Source organism: Petromyzon marinus, chromosome 26 (genome assembly GCF_048934315.1).
Source record: "Petromyzon marinus isolate PM22_M1 ecotype Great Lakes invasive population chromosome 26, UKy_Petmar_22M1.pri1.0, whole genome shotgun sequence".
In the NCBI taxonomy this organism is placed as follows: domain Eukaryota; kingdom Metazoa; phylum Chordata; class Hyperoartia; order Petromyzontiformes; family Petromyzontidae; genus Petromyzon; species Petromyzon marinus.
The window spans coordinates 4,984,047-5,000,740 of record NC_133692.1 but is presented as its reverse complement, the minus strand read 5'-3'; the positions used below and the strand labels follow the sequence as shown (position 1 = coordinate 5,000,740).

The 16,694-nt window shown below is 51.8% G+C and overlaps 1 protein-coding gene across 2 annotated transcripts in view; it reads left to right on the top strand.

Moving 5' to 3' along the window:
• The window catches only part of MEI1 (meiotic double-stranded break formation protein 1), a 90,456-nt gene that overhangs the window by 10,928 nt on the left and 62,834 nt on the right, over window positions 1-16,694 (top strand). For both annotated transcript variants that reach the window (XM_076069890.1, XM_076069889.1), the window contains exons 7-14: window positions 2,171-2,386; window positions 3,883-3,984; window positions 4,404-4,435; window positions 5,206-5,320; window positions 5,995-6,111; window positions 7,347-7,581; window positions 10,521-10,644; window positions 11,643-11,722. In XM_076069890.1, the coding sequence (XP_075926005.1) occupies window positions 2,171-2,386; window positions 3,883-3,984; window positions 4,404-4,435; window positions 5,206-5,320; window positions 5,995-6,111; window positions 7,347-7,581; window positions 10,521-10,644; window positions 11,643-11,722 (1,021 nt within the window). The remainder of the gene's footprint in view (window positions 1-2,170; window positions 2,387-3,882; window positions 3,985-4,403; window positions 4,436-5,205; window positions 5,321-5,994; window positions 6,112-7,346; window positions 7,582-10,520; window positions 10,645-11,642; window positions 11,723-16,694) is intronic.

The window sequence follows — 16,694 nt, the reverse complement described above, 5'->3', positions numbered from 1 at the left end:
GTCGTTCAATTAATAATGAGTGTGTTCATACAAGTAGGAGGAAACCGGAGCACCCAGAGAAAACCCACACGCGCGAGGGAGGCAACACTCCATCCCCGTACGGATGGAAACAGACGGTGATGAGTCCACTTGTTGTACTGCCTTCTCTTGGCGAGCCCGGGTACTCCGCCTCCTCGACGGCCCCACGGGAAGGGAGTTTCACATCTGTGCGGCGATCCACCAATCCTCGCCACCTCCACAGTGCCGGATCACAGGCAGCCACGTGCAGTGTAGCCACCGCCGCCCAAACAGCCTCTGGCTGGGTTGCGCTGTGGGTTAGAGTGTTCCACTCGTGATCGCGAGGTGGAAACTAAGATTTGGGGTTTTTCCGCAGCCTTGATTGAACTAATATTTCAATTCATATTTCTGCTGCCCTTTGTTGTTTGCCCTCGTGGTCTATGGGGATCTGGCGGACGGAGGATGAATAAGTTGGCAAGTTGAAATCCTAGCTGGGCGTCAATTCATTCAAATGCTACAAATTATGTGCCTCTGATGCACTGGCAGCGGCGCACAAGCTCAATTAAAAACATCTCAACACAATAATCAATAATATCGTTTGGCCTTAAAAGGAAAACATATAATAGGCAATTCTTGCAGGCAATGAACATTCTTCACAGCACATTTATGTACTCTCAGGATTAATGATTATATATTTTAATTTAAGGCCGTGTTATTGACGAATTTTTGGAGTTGTATTTCTTATTCTTATGCTGGTCAGGGGAGGGGGGGGGGTATACTCAGCCCTCTGTCTCTCAGGGAGTCGATGAGCTGTGTGAGTTGAACTGGGGTGAAACGCCGGACATCCTGCCGAACAACAAAAACGTGATGCAACACGAAAACGCATTCAAGATCGAGATGTCACCGTGGCCAAAGCCGTTGACGCCAGCATCACACCCCGCTATTCCAACGCGTTCTACCCTCCGCCAGAAATCCCGCAGCTGCTGCGCAGTCGTAGACACGTGGCGACCTCCACGACTTCCCACCACCTTCTCCCACCACCTGCTCTTAGGTCTTCCTCTTGGTCACCATATTGGTCTCTTGCCTCATTCACGGGTGCCACGGTGGCGAGATGTTAACTACCTCACCTGGAATAGAATAGGTCGTGGGTTTGATCCCGACCCTGACGCCTGTATATTTGGAGTCTGCGTGTTCTCCCCGTGGTCGCGTGGATTTTTCTCCAGGTCCTCCGGTTTTTCCCTCCACACTTAGAATCAACATGCGTTTAGAGTATTTAGGTGTTATACACTTCCATGTGATAAGCCACTTCGTTAAGCTATCATTTGTGGCCAGGTCACTTCTGAAAATACAGTAGTTATACAGCTCAGTGGGCCTTACCTGATAAAAATACAAATATTTTAAAGCTAGAGTAGGAGTATCATCCGCCGCGTTATAGATCTTTTCAGCAGGAATAATTTGTTATGTTCTAGTTCATGGGCATCTTGCAACGATAAATAAGTTATCGTTCTCTTCTGGGCTTGGCATTGGTTGTCCTGGCTTGCTGAGAATTTTTCCTAGAGTCTGTCTCTAACACTTGTAGTCAGGCGCCAGCAACTTATTTTTTTGTTAGCGTCCACCTCTGCATTTCATACAGTAATACAGAGAATCAGAATCTTTATTTAGACTAGGTAGAATCCGATGAGCTATGAAGCTCTTTTTCAGAGATGTCCAGTAGGGGCGGGTCAGAAAGTTACAACAACAAAGAATACAAAAACCGATGGGAATGCAAAGTATGGGAAAGCTAAGAAAATATAATCCAGCAGTGGAACTGTTGAACTAGCGAGAGAGCAGCTACAACAAGGCTTGTTGTACCCTGAGGACGACCGCTTGTGTTGCGATCGAAACGTCATGATTTATATTATTTTATACCTACTGTACGTGACTTTACCGAAAGAACCAAAGAGCATGGATTCCTGCAGTCACGAAAGCTCCAAATCAAGAAAGCTTAGAAAGTCACGAAACATAAGTAAAGATAATTCAAGTATGTAAGCATCAAATTGCATGAAAGCGCACAGTCTGAAATACCCTCTGCTGTGCACTCGAACTCATCTCTCCGCTTTTCCAACGACGTCGACTGCTGTCGTACCGAGGGCCTTTGCCAGTTGCTCGTGTTGCCTTTCGCCTTTGGGTGCAGCGCCTCTGCTGGAGCAGCTGGTGGCTCTCTTGCGCTACCCGGACGAGGCGGTGCAGGTGGCGGCGTTCTACGCGTGCCGCGGCGCGTGCGGTGGCGGCACAGGCGGTGTGACGCTGGAGGAGCGGTTTCCCGCGCGCCTCCTCCGCACGATGTGCGCCGCCACGCTCGCCACGCTGGGCGGTGCGCCGGGAACGGAGCTGCAGTTCAACGCCCTCGGTGGGTGGCGATGACGGTGGTAGTTGTGATGATGTGAGTGATGGTGACGGCGATGATGTAGTGGAGGAGTTAATAATGATCACGATGGTGATGACGACGATGTGATGGGGGAGTGGATGATGATGTGGTGGGGCGGGGGGGGGGATGATGATAATGATAATTGATGATGTCGTTGGTGATGATGACGATCATCGTTGCACTGGAAGGTCATGGTGATCATGAGGCTTGTACCCATTCACCCCTTCCTCCAGCAGTGATTTGATTCATTGTCTTGCTTCAGGGTCACAAGTGCTAAAAATTAAAATAAATATTTACTTTAACCACTTATTTCGTTTGCACGTCACCACAATTATGACTAGGAATGTGATGATTAAAATCTTCTCTCTAGGTCATGGCGCATGCGTTGAAGACTGGCTTGTGAGAGTTGGTTATTTTCTGCCCTTGCAGATCATATGCAAACGTATGTGAATTATGCATTCGCTATGAACCGGGCTATCCGAGTTCGTTTCTTGGACGTGGTCACCATCAGTCGCCAGTCATATCTGTGCCCCCACCCCCTGCCTTCACAAACACGCACTGACTAGCGTGGTGAAGTATGGTCAAACAACTCCCATGATGGATGCGGCATGGAAAGGCCACTGCATGCAGTTATTATCTAGAAAGGAAAAGGTACTAAACGGGTTGAGATGTCGCTTGTTCCGCTGGAATCGAACTCGGGTCGCTGGGTTCATAACGCAGTGCGCCAACCACTGCGCCACCACTCCAACGAGAGTATCGTACACATAGTAAGTTTGTTTCGGTGCTGCAAAGTGAATTTTTGTTTTTTAAAGTCAGTGCGCGAGTGTTTTTGTTTTGCACACGTGATGAGAATTGCCACTGTGAATAACAGATTGATGACCCGAGGGCAGACAGGAGGATGGTGACCTCCACGTGGGGAGTGGGCGTCTGTGCCAGCCCGTGCACGCAGACTCGCTTGGGTGTGTGCCTGCGAGAGCGTGTCCGTGCGTATGAGAGTGTATCCGTGTGTGTAAGAGTGTGTGCGTGTGTGCGAGCGAGAGTGTGTCCGTGTACGTAACAGTGTGTTCGTGCGTGCAAGGGTGTCCGTGTGTGTGAGAGCGTGTGCGTGTGTGTAAGAGTGTGTCCGTGTTTGTGTGCGAGAGTGTATCCGTGTGTGTGAGAGTGTGTGCGTGCGAATGTGTGTCTGTATGGCTATTATCAGGGAATCAGAAGTTGTTTTGTGTATATTTGCGTGTGCCTTTGGATATGGGGGATCGGTGGCGCAGTTGTTATTACACTGCACTACGAACTCCGGCCACGGCTAACATCGGTGGCGAGTGTGCACGTGTATGTGTGTGCGCGCAACACGCGAAAGTGTGTGTGTTCATGTGCACGCGTGAAGCGTGCGCGTGCTCGTGTGCGCACGTGAGAATGTGCCTGCGCACGCGTGTGAGAGCGTGCACTCCTTTGACCCCCCCTACCCTGCCCGTGCCGTGCAGGTCTGCTCAGGCAACTCCTGCGCGTCGCGCCACTGGTGTCCGAACTGATGCGACCGCTGCCAGACCTGGCCAGGGAGCCCTCGCTTGCGCACGCCGCTAACGGTGACCCGAACTGTTGTTAATGTTTTGTTGTTTGTGCAGTGATTTATCCACTGCTTGATGAAGGACTCCCCGAGCCATCTTTGTCCTGTCTGTCACCGTCCCGTGATGTCAGCGTCAGCGAAAACCCTCTCTGGCTCCTGGACGCAACGCTGATCTCGTCGCCCCGTCTCCGCGGGCGTGTTCCCTCCTTTTGGCTGCCACTCGCTCATTCGTCTTGACCACCGGCCATTGTCCCCGTCAGCGACGTGTCCTGCCAGAGCACGCCTACCGTTATCTGTATTCTCGTAACGCACGCGCTCTCTTGCACGCGCGCATTCTTCCGATCGCGCATCCCACGTGACGTGCGTGTGTCTCGTGCTTGCATTAACTTGCGCCCAACGTTTTTGCTGACGAGGTTTTGCTTGCCTTTGCATTCGCAGACGAAGCTTCTCTGCCGCTCATTCTCAAAAAAGTAAGTGGGAAGCGCTATTCACAACAAGTGAGGTTTTAGAGAAAATATATATCGGCGGATGAGTGAATGGTTATTCGGAACTCTTAGGGGAGAAGTTTATGAATTGTGCCTAAGCATGTCCAGGCGTATTTGTGTCACCGCACGAGTGCGTACGTCCGCACCTCTGTGCGCGTATGGGTGGAGAGTGGCGGCGCGGTAGTTAGCGCAGTGCGCGACGAACCCGGCGACGTGGGTTCGATTGTTGGTGGCGAATATCTGAACTGGGCCTCTGTCTTGCCTAGGTCGACTCGGCCTTAAAGTGAGTACCCAGTGCGGTGTGTTAACGCCAGCACTGGGGGAGATCAAGGCGGTAAAGCACGGTGCTGGTCACACCACCCTTGTATGCCTGCCTGAAGAGGTGCTCGCTAAAAACACTTGCCCCACGAGTGTATGAAGACTATATAGGGGATCTTTGCCTTTGTTGTGTATGTGTGTGTGTTTATTTGTGCGTGGCTGTTTGCGTAACATTGTGTATGTGTAAGGCGATGCGAGGATCTTTGTGCATACATGCGTGCATTAATAGTCTGGACATCTGTGAAAAAGAGCTTTATAGCTCATGGAATTTCCTCCAGTGCAAATAAATATTCTGATTATAATATGTAAATACGCGAAAATGTATGCATTGCTTGCATGCGTCGCACACACACAGACGCACCACGTAAACGCACGCACACCTGTGCATATGCGTGTACGCATCTTGTGAATTCACGAGTACACGTGCGTGCGTGCAGCTGCTGCACTCCGGGGATGACACCCTTCGCGTGGCGAGCGTGCAGTGCATGTGCTGCGTGCTCGCCCAGCGCCCCGAGTCGTGCGTCGCCGCGTTCCTGCACGCGGACCTGCCAGGTCAGGCCGGAGAGAGACTCCCACCACCCCATTCACAGGCCGTGCCACGGTTTCGACACACGCCTCGAGAAATCTCACCCAGGCCGTGCCGGTTTTCGTTCCACCGGTCGATCCTTGGCGCGGCTTTTTTCGTGACTCCCCGAATGCGCAGCCAGCTCCGTTCCCAACCCTTCCCTTTCACAGCGAGTTGGGAAACAAAAGAATAGCAATTAAAATTAATTGCAGCTTGCGGCACGGCCACCGCCGCCGCAAAAGCATTCGCTTGCTCTCGAAGAAAGGGAACGATGCGGAAATGCGAGGAACCCCACACGACCTGTCGCCAACAATTGCCCAAGCTGAGTGTTGGCATAAGGGAGGAAACTGGAGCACCCGGCGAAATTTCATGCGTGCGAGGGGGCAACACTCTATGCCATACAGACAAAATGGGTGGAGTCCACGTGTTTGCTGTACCGCATACTCCTGGAAAGCCGGGTCACGGCACTAGTTCTGTGCCTACGGGAAGGGAGTTTCACAATGTGTGTGTGCGATGGATCACCAACCCTCACTGCCTCCACTGTGGTGGATTACAGACTACGTGCAGCTTAGCCCACCATAGCTCGGCCCTTGGATCGTAATTCGAACAATGACACCCACCCTCACACCTCCCCGCCCTGTTTGGCTCCCTCTTGTCACAGAGTTCCTGTTCGAGGCGCTGTCGTCCACAAACGAGCTGCTCGTGTGGTCCATCTACTGCTGCCTCACTCACTTCATCCAGCATGAGCTCTTCTATTCCAAGTGCCAGAGCGCCTACGGTAAAAACAACCACCCCTTGTCACAACCCCCCCATCCCCCCCCTACATCTTGGCAATTGGGTGGTCACGTGACCCACCACCAGCGCGTTCGCTGCTTGTTGCAGAGGTTCACGGTTCGAATCGAGCGGCCGCCCTCATTAATACTGCGGGTGTAATAACCGTAATGAACGTAGTAGTAATAATAATACTACACGGCGCGTATGCTTCAGAGTGGACGATAAAGATCCCCCGAAGTGATCTGCAGGAGCAGGCCATCGTGTTCCCTGGTTGGGGTCCACGTTTAGCCGAATTTATAAATTACACCGCACATTACTTAATTGGGATTCTACTTAGCAATCGTCGCCTCTTACTGGCAAGGTAATGGCACTGGTTATTTTTTTGTAAATCAGACTATCGTGGTCTCCTGAGTTCTCACTGGTTAAACAATATATGCACTTGAAGCTTGAGCCCCGTGTCCTGTGTAAGACCGATTTGGAACTCAGAGGCAGCTCATAGTGATGTCTGGGAAAGGCGTGCGTGTTCAAGTAAAAAAAAAGTCAGTTGGCGGAGATGTTGCTCAGATGGAGGTGTGTCATTCATTCTGCTCCTGTATGAGGGCCTTTCCACACCAAGCGGGTCGTGGGGGTTCTTTGTCCATATTCCATGTGCGGGTTGGTCAATGCCGGGGAGCACAGACGTGGGAGTATAGTACATTACAACAGTGGAATTTTCAGCACTGCTTTCTACTGCCGACCACGTAGGCCTGCAGCCTATGATGTCTGTTATACACGGCGGTCACCCATCCAAGCACTATCCAGGTGCCATCCGGCTAAGCTTTCGAGGTCAGATCTGATGCGGTGCATTGCGGGTCATTTGGTCTCACCCTTTTCGATTCAGGCCACGCATACTACTTTGTGGGGAAGTAAAGAGTGGTTGTCGTACGCAAAGACTCGGCCCTGCCATGGAAACGCGGAGTTTTCCACCACAAGCTCAGGAACTGGGAACAGGAGACGAGCACCTTCTTGATGCTCGTTTGACGCAGGAATTATGGGATAAATGACAAAAACTCATAAACATCCAGTGTGGGCGGGGGCGGGTTGAGGGGCATCATCGGTTACGATACAGTTTGGCAACTCTGGCACCCGTTTTTTTTTGCATTCCTTCCCTCCCGGACCATGGAGTGACGCCGTGCCGGCCGCGCTTGCGACGTGTGCCCCCTGCCACCCCCACCAACTCCCCCCTACCCGCGCGAGCAGGGATCGAACCCGTCCTGCGGAGCCTGCAATTCCTGCTCAAGCTCGTGAACGTGGAGGCCCAGAAGCAGGGCTTCTCCCTGCTCGCCGAGATGCTGCAGAGGCAACCGGCGAGCATCAAGCTCTTCCCGAGCTGGAGCACGTACTGCCTGTGTCTGTCGGTGGTGCGCGACGGCGTCACGGCCGCCGACAGGGACGTGTGCTCTGTGGCCGCCTGCGCCCTCGCCTCCTTCCTCAGGTCAGCGTCGTCATTGTTCGTCGGGGAGGCCTTTGTCCAGCGGTGGATCGATCAGCTGCTGGATAAAGGACTTCCGCCGCCCCGTCCCCCGAATCCTCCGCCGAATTCTCTCGCTATTACTGCGAACGTCGCAATCCCTGAGACGCCCGGCCCGGCAGCTCGGTCCCGAGTGAAACACGCGCGGGTCATGACAGTGTGAGCTGTCGCGCGTCGTCGTGATCAGCTGTGATGTATCCACTGCTGGATGAATGCCCGCACCGTGCCATCACCGTCAGTCATGGTCTCACGGCGTAGAGGGTCCACCCGCCACCTGACCAGATTTCAACGCTCCCGTCTTCACGGTCGATGTACTCTCGGGCACGTTTCCCCAACCCTTTACCCAAAGCAACCCCTTGCCCTTGACCGCACAACACCTGCGATTACAACAGCATTACACACACACACGGCATCATTACAACCACAACACAGCCACAGTAATCGACATGGAGGCAATCTTCTCACCACCTGCGTACAAGATGATTCACTGCTCCGTGTGTGTGCAGCGGTTGCCCTCTTGCGCGTGTCTCTTACCTTGGCTGCTTCTCTACCCTTCGCTTGTGTTCTCTTAAATACATTGAATTTGACTATTTTTTGTATTTTCCGAATCACAGTTTTTTTAAGTTTGTTGTTTCACCATGCGATAGCTCAAGAGACCAGGATAAGTCTAATTTGCAAAGCAAAGCAATTGAGACTTGACCTGGGGCATTAGTCTGCCAATTGTTGTAATTTGCGCATAGGCGTCACGTTGTCAGGAGCTACGTTTCCGGACTCGATGTTAGACACCACCCCCACGTTAGGGCAGGGCCCGTGGAAGGTGACATCACAAAGAGTACTTCTGAGGTCGCTTCAATCACCTGTATACCCCGCACGAGGTGGTGCGGCGCCTTCTCACGCGCTCGGATGTCCAGGTGTTCGTCGCCCGTCAATCAAAGCGAAAGTGTATTTGTTCCTCGGAGGCAGCGCAATTTAGTTTGTTTGGTTCAGTCTTTGGTGACTGCACCAAGACCATCAAGCTCGCTGCCCTTGAGAAGCCGGTTTAATCACGGTTGGTTGCCCAGATCTGAACTCAGGATCACAGTGGTGCCGGCTCAGTGCTCTGACGTGGCATCAGCCCCCTATGCCACATGGCCAGCTCACGCTAAAGCAGCTTTGACGCCGTTCCTCTCTCTTAGGCGAAACGCAATCATTGGTAGTAAAAAAACATGCGTATCTTGGTAGTTGAGTGGTCAGTTGAGCGGGATGACACCACTGAGACGTTGGGTTCAAATCCAGGCGTCCGTAAATAAATTATGTTCTCAAATTCTAGATTTGAAGCATTCGTGACTGCAAGGATTTATACTCTTTGGTTTTTTCGGTAAAGTCACGAAGGTAAAATAAAATAAATGAAAACAACCAAAGAGTATGTTCTCAAAGTTGATGGTCTCATCCTGATCACGAATGGATGCACAAAATGAGGCGTTTTATTTTCATTTAGCGTCGCAAAAATTCCAGCTCTGAGAATCGAAAACTTAAATCACAGCTTGACTGCCACACGATGAGCATTCGTCCCTCGGCTTAGTTTGCATTGGAAAATACCGCACCCCTGAGGCCGATAGCTAAAATTGATCACTAGAAGGGTACTCAGAATGAGCTATTTGATATCTTCTGTGAAGAGAGATATCTTCTATGAAGAAGATATGAAGATATCTTCTCTTCAATGAAGATATCTATCTGTGAAGATAAATCTCGAACAAAGATGGTGATGCTCTGCTCCAATTCCGGACGGACGCTGGGGCAAAAGCACATTATTCCGATTGCGCAATTGGAATAACATTCGGTGAATTCGGTTGAAAGTGAAAACAAATTAGCGTGCACTTGAAATTTAAAACCAGTAATCAAAAAAACAACCCAGTGCTCCCTTGTCGATATTGACGCTGACCCCTGGAGGTGCCCGTCGCCCCGGGACGCCGGATCGTAGAGGACGGTCACGTGGCTACCGCGATGGTTGTCCTTCTCTAATGGGATCCTCCGGCGGCAGTCTGCGCGAGCACGACCGCGATCGCTGGCGGGAACGGAACGCGGCGGCGGTTCGCCCGTTATTCCCTCTCGGAGGGCGCCGTGGTGCGGCACACGCCGATGCCGGAGGTCGCGAGATTTTTCGGGACCTCACCCCAAAGGTGGCGTGATTTTTGTTTAGCTTCGGCAGGGCGTTTCGGCGTCGGCACCGTGACATTTTAAACGGTTCGCGGGCCATTAGGCCTACTAAATTAAACTAACGTTAAGGGAAGAAAGCAAAGAAAAAAATAGAACGTCAGATTGTGGTGCCGTGCGGCGTTGGTTTGCCGAGGCTCACCCGGGGTCTGGGGGTCGAGGTGGGGGGTCGTTGCACCCTTCACAACTTCACTTGTAGATAGGCCTTGCATATCACAGACCATTTCTGAGATTTTTAATAAATATCCGACAGGGAGATGGAGCAACGAAATCACGCCGTGTGCTTGTGGATTCTTTCACATCGCAGCAACGTGAGAGAGAGCGGTGGCTTGGGGTGACCTTCATCCAGCAGTGGATCGGTCATGGCCGGTGATAATGATGCATAATATACGGTTATTTGTCAATGTACTGCTGGATAAATGGCCTCCGCCCGTGTCAGTCATGGTTTTTTTTTTATTATACTTCACCACGCTGGTCAGTGGGGGCTGGTGAAGGAGGAGGTTGCCCAACACCGTTTTAGATATTGCTCGGCACCGCCGTGAACCATCGCCGTAAATCGAACTTAGGTTTTCAGATTTAATATCGTGCAGCGCACTACCAATTCACCGTTGTCTAGGGGCGAATTAATATTTTCTCCGTGTGCGCCACTGTTCGGTTGTAAAGTTTGCCTGTGCCGCTCGTGTTCCATGCGTCGGGCTGTCTGCGGTCAGGACCTGCCACTTGGTGGCACCGGTGCCCTACACGGAGCTGAAGGAGCTGATGGATGCCCTCCTGCAGATGCTGCGGGAGATCTCTCCTCCTTCGAGCCACCGCATGTCCGCTGCACACAGCGTGGTACGCATCACACCGACGCCTTAATGAATTTAGCGTTACTTGTGAATTATTAGTGTGGTGCCGCGATCTTGGTTTTTTGGTGGGGGGGGCGCGGGTGAGGTGGCGCCCTCCTGCATCGAGATTTGTGAAAGACACAAAAAACGTGCATGCCAGCGTGCCGTTTTTAAAACTCCTGTTGACCGCAAACCCATTTCCAAAACCAATCATACAGAAAAACTGCGCAAATTTCCGCTTTGAATCTCTCTGTTTGCAGTTTTAGAGCGTCAGTCCCTGTGATATGCGTGACTGGATCATTTAGCCGGGTGCTCGGGTTTCCTCCCACACGACACCAAAACACTCGATGAGATGAAATTGGTTGAACAGCATCGCAACACAGCCAGGACCCTCTTGAAGAGGACTCTTGAGACTCGGCCAGGCTTTTCTGGAAAAACCAAAGCCGTCAATAAAAGGTGAAACTCAAGCGAGAGGGGGGGTCTTGTGTTGGTGTTTATATATATACAATTTTTTTGGGTTTTCCGCCACTATATTGATTCCCACGGCGCACGCGACAAGCCGCTAAATTACCCCGGCGTGGTCTGGGGCTGGAAGTAATGGTGAGCCGCAAGGCTCACGCGGCGTACTGAATGGGCCGCGGGTAACAACACGGGCACCCACGTCCCCACGGTCACACTCCCCGGCAACAGTTTTATTAAAAGCGGTAAAAGGCAAAGGTTCAGCCCCGCAATTGCCTGCTGGCTGGCGCCACTGCCTGCAAAAGAGCCTCTGCTTAGGAGGATATCTTGGCCTTCTCTTCCACATTGGCCACACGTATTGGGAGAGGCGGGAGTACCCGTAGCATGGGGGAACCACTAGGCAGAGGCAGCAGTGACCTTGTGATCAACAGCTAACGTCTGTCTTGCGAGAACTGCACCATTCTTGGGTGTCTCCTGCTTTGTGTGCAAACAAACAGTATACTGAATGTGCTGTCTGTCTGTCTGTTTTGTTTTCACCCCGTTCAGCGCTCCGAGGGCGAGACAAAGCTGTCCGTACCGGAGCTGTGCATTATCCAAGGGCTGCAGGCCTTCTGCAGCGCGTGCAGGTAATGAGCGCGACACGTGACCTTGTGATGCGCCCCTGCTTCTCTCGCATAACACGTCCCTCGTAAGAACGGAGTGGCAGTGAGGGTAGCCTCGCCGCCGGGTCCGGGCTTTGTCTGGACGGTCCGGTAGTTGGTGGGCGGAGCGGTGGCTCAGCGGTTGGCGCGCCGCTCAATGAACTCGGCGAGCCGAGTTCGATTCTCGTCCACGGTTTTAAGGTGAGCGGCGAGTGATATCAGAACCGGTCTTTCCCTCGCCTGCCATCACCATCGTGGCTGACGCGTGTGGTCAGGGTGTGCTCCAAAAACCCTCCGCGGCCGACGCGGCGTGGGGGAGGCCTTCATACATTGCTGGATTGAGAATGGCTGGAATGTTTCATTTTGAATCCACTCGGTGAGCTTTGCTGCTTCGGTAGCGATGCAGACAGCGCAGTGGCGGTGTCGCAATTGGGGCTGTGGCCAATTGCCTGTCCAGGTTATTGTCAGCCTCTTGGTCTTTGGGCTGTCAATCACGGCCACTCGCTCATCCCTCCCAACCGCACCCCCCTAATAGTTGCCCCATTGCTCCACCCCATCCCAACCCAACTAATTTATTTTAATTTGCAGTGTCCCGGGTCTGGCAGACCAAAGCGTGGCAATCATAAGGGAGGGGTTTTTATTTCTTGCTCTTCGTTTGCTTTTTATGCTTTGTTTTTAATTTCCCCCGGCCTCTCGAGAGCCGACCGAGTCTCCTGCCTCCCGCGACGCTTTTAGACAATCGGCCATGGAGTAGACGTCGGCATGCGCACACGCGCGTATGTGTGTGGAATTTGCACGTATGTACACATGCGCGCACACACCCGCACAAATGCATTAAAGCACCTGTGAACACTCGCGCACACCAAACTCACGCACACGCGCACTTTCACACCCACACACACACGCTCATACACCCGCACGCACACACGCACTCTCCCACGTTAAAAGACAAAGATCCCCCGTATAGCCTTAACACACATTTGGGGCAGGTGCTGTAAGTGTGAACCTGTGACGGCTGGCACCACGCATGAGGGGGTGGGTGGCCAGCACGATGCCCAGCCGCCTTTGTTTCCCCAGTCGCGATGTTTACACATTTCACCAGGTACTCATTTGAGGCTGAGTCGACCTAGGGTAGGCCCAGGACCGGATCGTCACTGGTGTTGGCTGTGAGCGGGAATCGAACGCGGGTCGCCGGATTCGTAGCGCAGCGCACCTAACCGCTGCCCTACCACTCCTGCACAACACATACGTGCACATTCGCACGCGCCGGCGAGAGAGAGAGAGCAGTTGGCGAAGCCGTGTGGCGGCCGAATCCATCAGCGCCATGCCGGTGGGCCCTTGGCGCGGTCCCCCGGGGGGGATGGGACTTCTCTCCGCGGCCAATTGGGACGGCCTCCAAGTCGACCCCCCGGCGCTCCCCTTGGCCTGGCGCCGGCGCCGCCAACGCCCTCTGTTGCCGCCAGCGCCTCCGCTGCCGTGATTTAATTCTTGTCAACGCCGCCGCGACTGCTACGATCCACGCTCGCGCCTCCCTCTGCTCATCACAGCACCGTTGGATAACAACTCTCTACAAAGATAACCGTCTGTCCCTCAACAGTTATAAACTAGTAAAGTTGCGGCTCTGCTATTGCAAGCCCACGACATTGCCGGCGGAAGGGGCCTCCACTCGAGCGGACACGAGAGGGTTACTTGGCCTACTCTTCCACGTCGACCAGCCTCGTTGGAAGAGATGGGCGTATCCACACTTTGCTCCACCGCACGTGGCCTGCCGATTGACTGGCTGGTGTAGCCATTCATGCTGGGTGGACAAATTATCGTGCTGAAGATCGAATTGAACTGTCAACCTTTGTATTGCAAGTTAACTTTGCCCACTATAACACCGTGGCGGCATTCTTATATACCGTACAGTGAGGGAAAAAGTATTTGATCCCCTGCTGATTTTGTACGTTTGCCCACTGACGAAGAAATGATCAGTCTATAATTTTAATGTTAGGTTTGTTTGAACAGTAAGAGACAGAATAACAACAACAAAAATCCAGAAAAACGCATGTCAAAAATGTTATAAATTGATTTGCATTTTAATCAGGGAAACAAGTATTTGACACCCTCTCTATCAGAAAGATTTCTGGCTCCCAGGTGTCTTTTATACAGGTAACGAGCTGAGATTAGGAGCACACTCTTAAAGGGAGTGCTCCTAATCACCTGTCCACAGAAACAATCAATCAGATTCCAAACTCTCCACCATGGCCAAGACCAAAGAGATCTCCAAGGATGTCAGGGACAAGATTGTAGACCTACACAAGGCTGGAATGGGCTACAAGACCATTGCCAAGCAGCTTGCTGAGAAGGTGACAACAGTTGGTGCGATTATTCGCAAATGGAAGAAACACAAAAGAACTGTCAATCTCCCTCGGCCTGGGGCTCCATGCAAGATCTCACCTCGTGGAGTTGCAATGATCATGAAAACGGTGAGGAATCAGCCCAGAACTACACGGGAGGATCTTGTCGATGATCTCAAGGCAGCTGGGACCATAGTCACCAAGAAAACAATTGGTAACACACTACGCCGTGAAGGACTGAAATCCTGCAGCGCCCGCAAGGTCCCCCTGCTCAAGAAAGCACATATACATGCCCGTCTGAAGTTTACCAATGAACATCTGAATGATTCAGAGGACAACTGGGTAAAAGTGATGTGGTCAGATGAGACCAAAATGGAGCTCTTTGGCATCAACTCAACTCGCTGTGTTTGGAGGAGGAGGAATGCTGCCTATGACCCCAAGAACACCATCCCCACCGTCAAACATGGAGGTGGAAACATTATGCTTTGGGGCTGTTTTTCTGCTAAGGGGACAGAACAACTTCACCGCATCAAAGGGACGATGGACGGGGCCATGTACCATCAAATCTTGGGTGAGAACCTCCTTCCCTCAGCCAGGACATTGAAAATGGGTCATGGATGGGTATTCCAGCATGACAATGACCCAAAACACACGGCCAAGGCAACAAAGGAGTGGCTCAAGAAGAAGCACATTAAGGTCCTGGAGTGGCCTCGCCAGTCTCCAGACCTTAATCCCATATAAAATCTGTGGAGGGAGCTGAAGGTTCGAGTTGCCAAACGTCCGGATCGAAACCTTAATGACTTGGAGAAGATCTGCAAAGAGGAGTGGGACAAAATCCCTCCTGAAATGTGTGCAAACCTGGTCGCCAACTACAAGAAACGTCTGACCTCTGTGATTTCCAACAAGGGTTTTGCTACCAAGTACTAAGTCATGTTTTGCAGAGGGGTCAAATACTTTTTTCTCTCATTAAAATGCAAATAAATTTATAACATTTTTTACATGCGTTTTTCTGGATTGTTTTGTTGTTATTCTGTCTCTCACTGTTCAAATAAACCTACCATTAAAATTATGGACTGATCATTTCTTTGTCAGTGGGCAAACGTACAAAATCAGCAGGGGATCAAATACTTTTTTCCTTCACTGTATGTGCAGTGGCAGTGCTCATTCATTTGAGGGGCCATAAGCAGAAACATTTTTTGGGAGCCCCTTCCCCCACTCTTTCAATTCATAAAATCTTAGTGAGATGACAGAAGGGTTATATAGGTAAGAGAGAGAGATGAAGTGACATCAGGTATTGAGACAAAAGATAGAGATCTAGAGAGATGAGAGAAGGGAGATGCAGACGCGGTGCGGGTGAGATAGATTAATTGGCATCCATGTTAATTAGCTTGTAACATTTATTAGGATTTCAATTTGGGTTCATAATTGATGCCCTCCTATTTTATGTTTGAATCCGGGGGGGCCCCTTCAGCTACTTTGGTTCCCGAAGCTTTTGCATGGTTAGTTTATGTCTCATGCGGCCACTGTATGTACGTATATATTGGAATTTTATTTGCTTATCTGCTTTAGCGCACTTTCCTCTAAACCCCCATCGTTGTTTGTTGGCTTTGCTCCGCGGTTAGATTTTGGCGTGCTCCTACCCAGATGGCCGGATAGCCGCTCCTCTTCCTGCGCCACTTGGGCCTGTCCACGGCATCGGCATAAGTCAGGGCCCCCGCGCTCTCTGGCCTAAAAAAAACCCCTCCCTCCGAATTAGGAGCGCGACCAAAAAATTCAGATGTGCGGCATAGCAAGCAAAAAAAAAATCCCCATTTAATGTTTCATAATTGCAGGGCTTTTATTTTTTAAGTGCTGCTTTTGTCCTGATGCCTGATCTCAGTCATTTGTTCAATTAGCTGCGTCGGCCGCATCCAGCGGGAATAAAACAAGGGGTTGCTTAATTATGTGAATTAAAACGGAATTGAAATCTCAGCTCGGTGCCGGCGTGCGCATTACGCGGCGTACACACCGCCACCGCCGCCCCCGCTGCTGCTGCTGCCGCTAACCTCTGACAGTCATTTTCAGTCCGCTGCTGGATGACGGATGACTCCGGACGCTCCCCCTGGAGTCGTGTTGTTGGGCACATTCCATCCGATTTTGTGGCACCGTCTTCTTCTCTCGCTTCCGGGAGGCCGCCGGGTCGATAGATCACGAGCAGTGCTCCCGCCGTCTGTTAAGACGAGCTGACGGTGCTGCGTCCGTTGTCAGCCTTCGTCTTTATGATTCCTCAGCGGTGATTTTTGGAAAAGGACAGGAAAGATATGTGGGCAGGGGTAGAAGGATTGAACATGGTTGAAGGAAAGGAAGAGGAGAGGGAAGGGAAAGGGGTTCACTTAATGGGGCGGGGAGGGAATGGTGAATCCGAACGTGAGTGAGTCGACAAGGGGGACCATGGCTTCGCGATCCCTGCGGCGATCGGTGCCGCTCGAGTCTGCGAGTGTTTCTCAGCGGCGAGAGGCGACAGACGTCTCGGGGCTGCGGTGCCGCCGCGCGTGTCTGTGACTCATCTCTCCGAGTTTTCCCACGCATGCCGCACCGACCCATGCTCCTCTGCACGAGTCATTTTTTTTTACACCCTC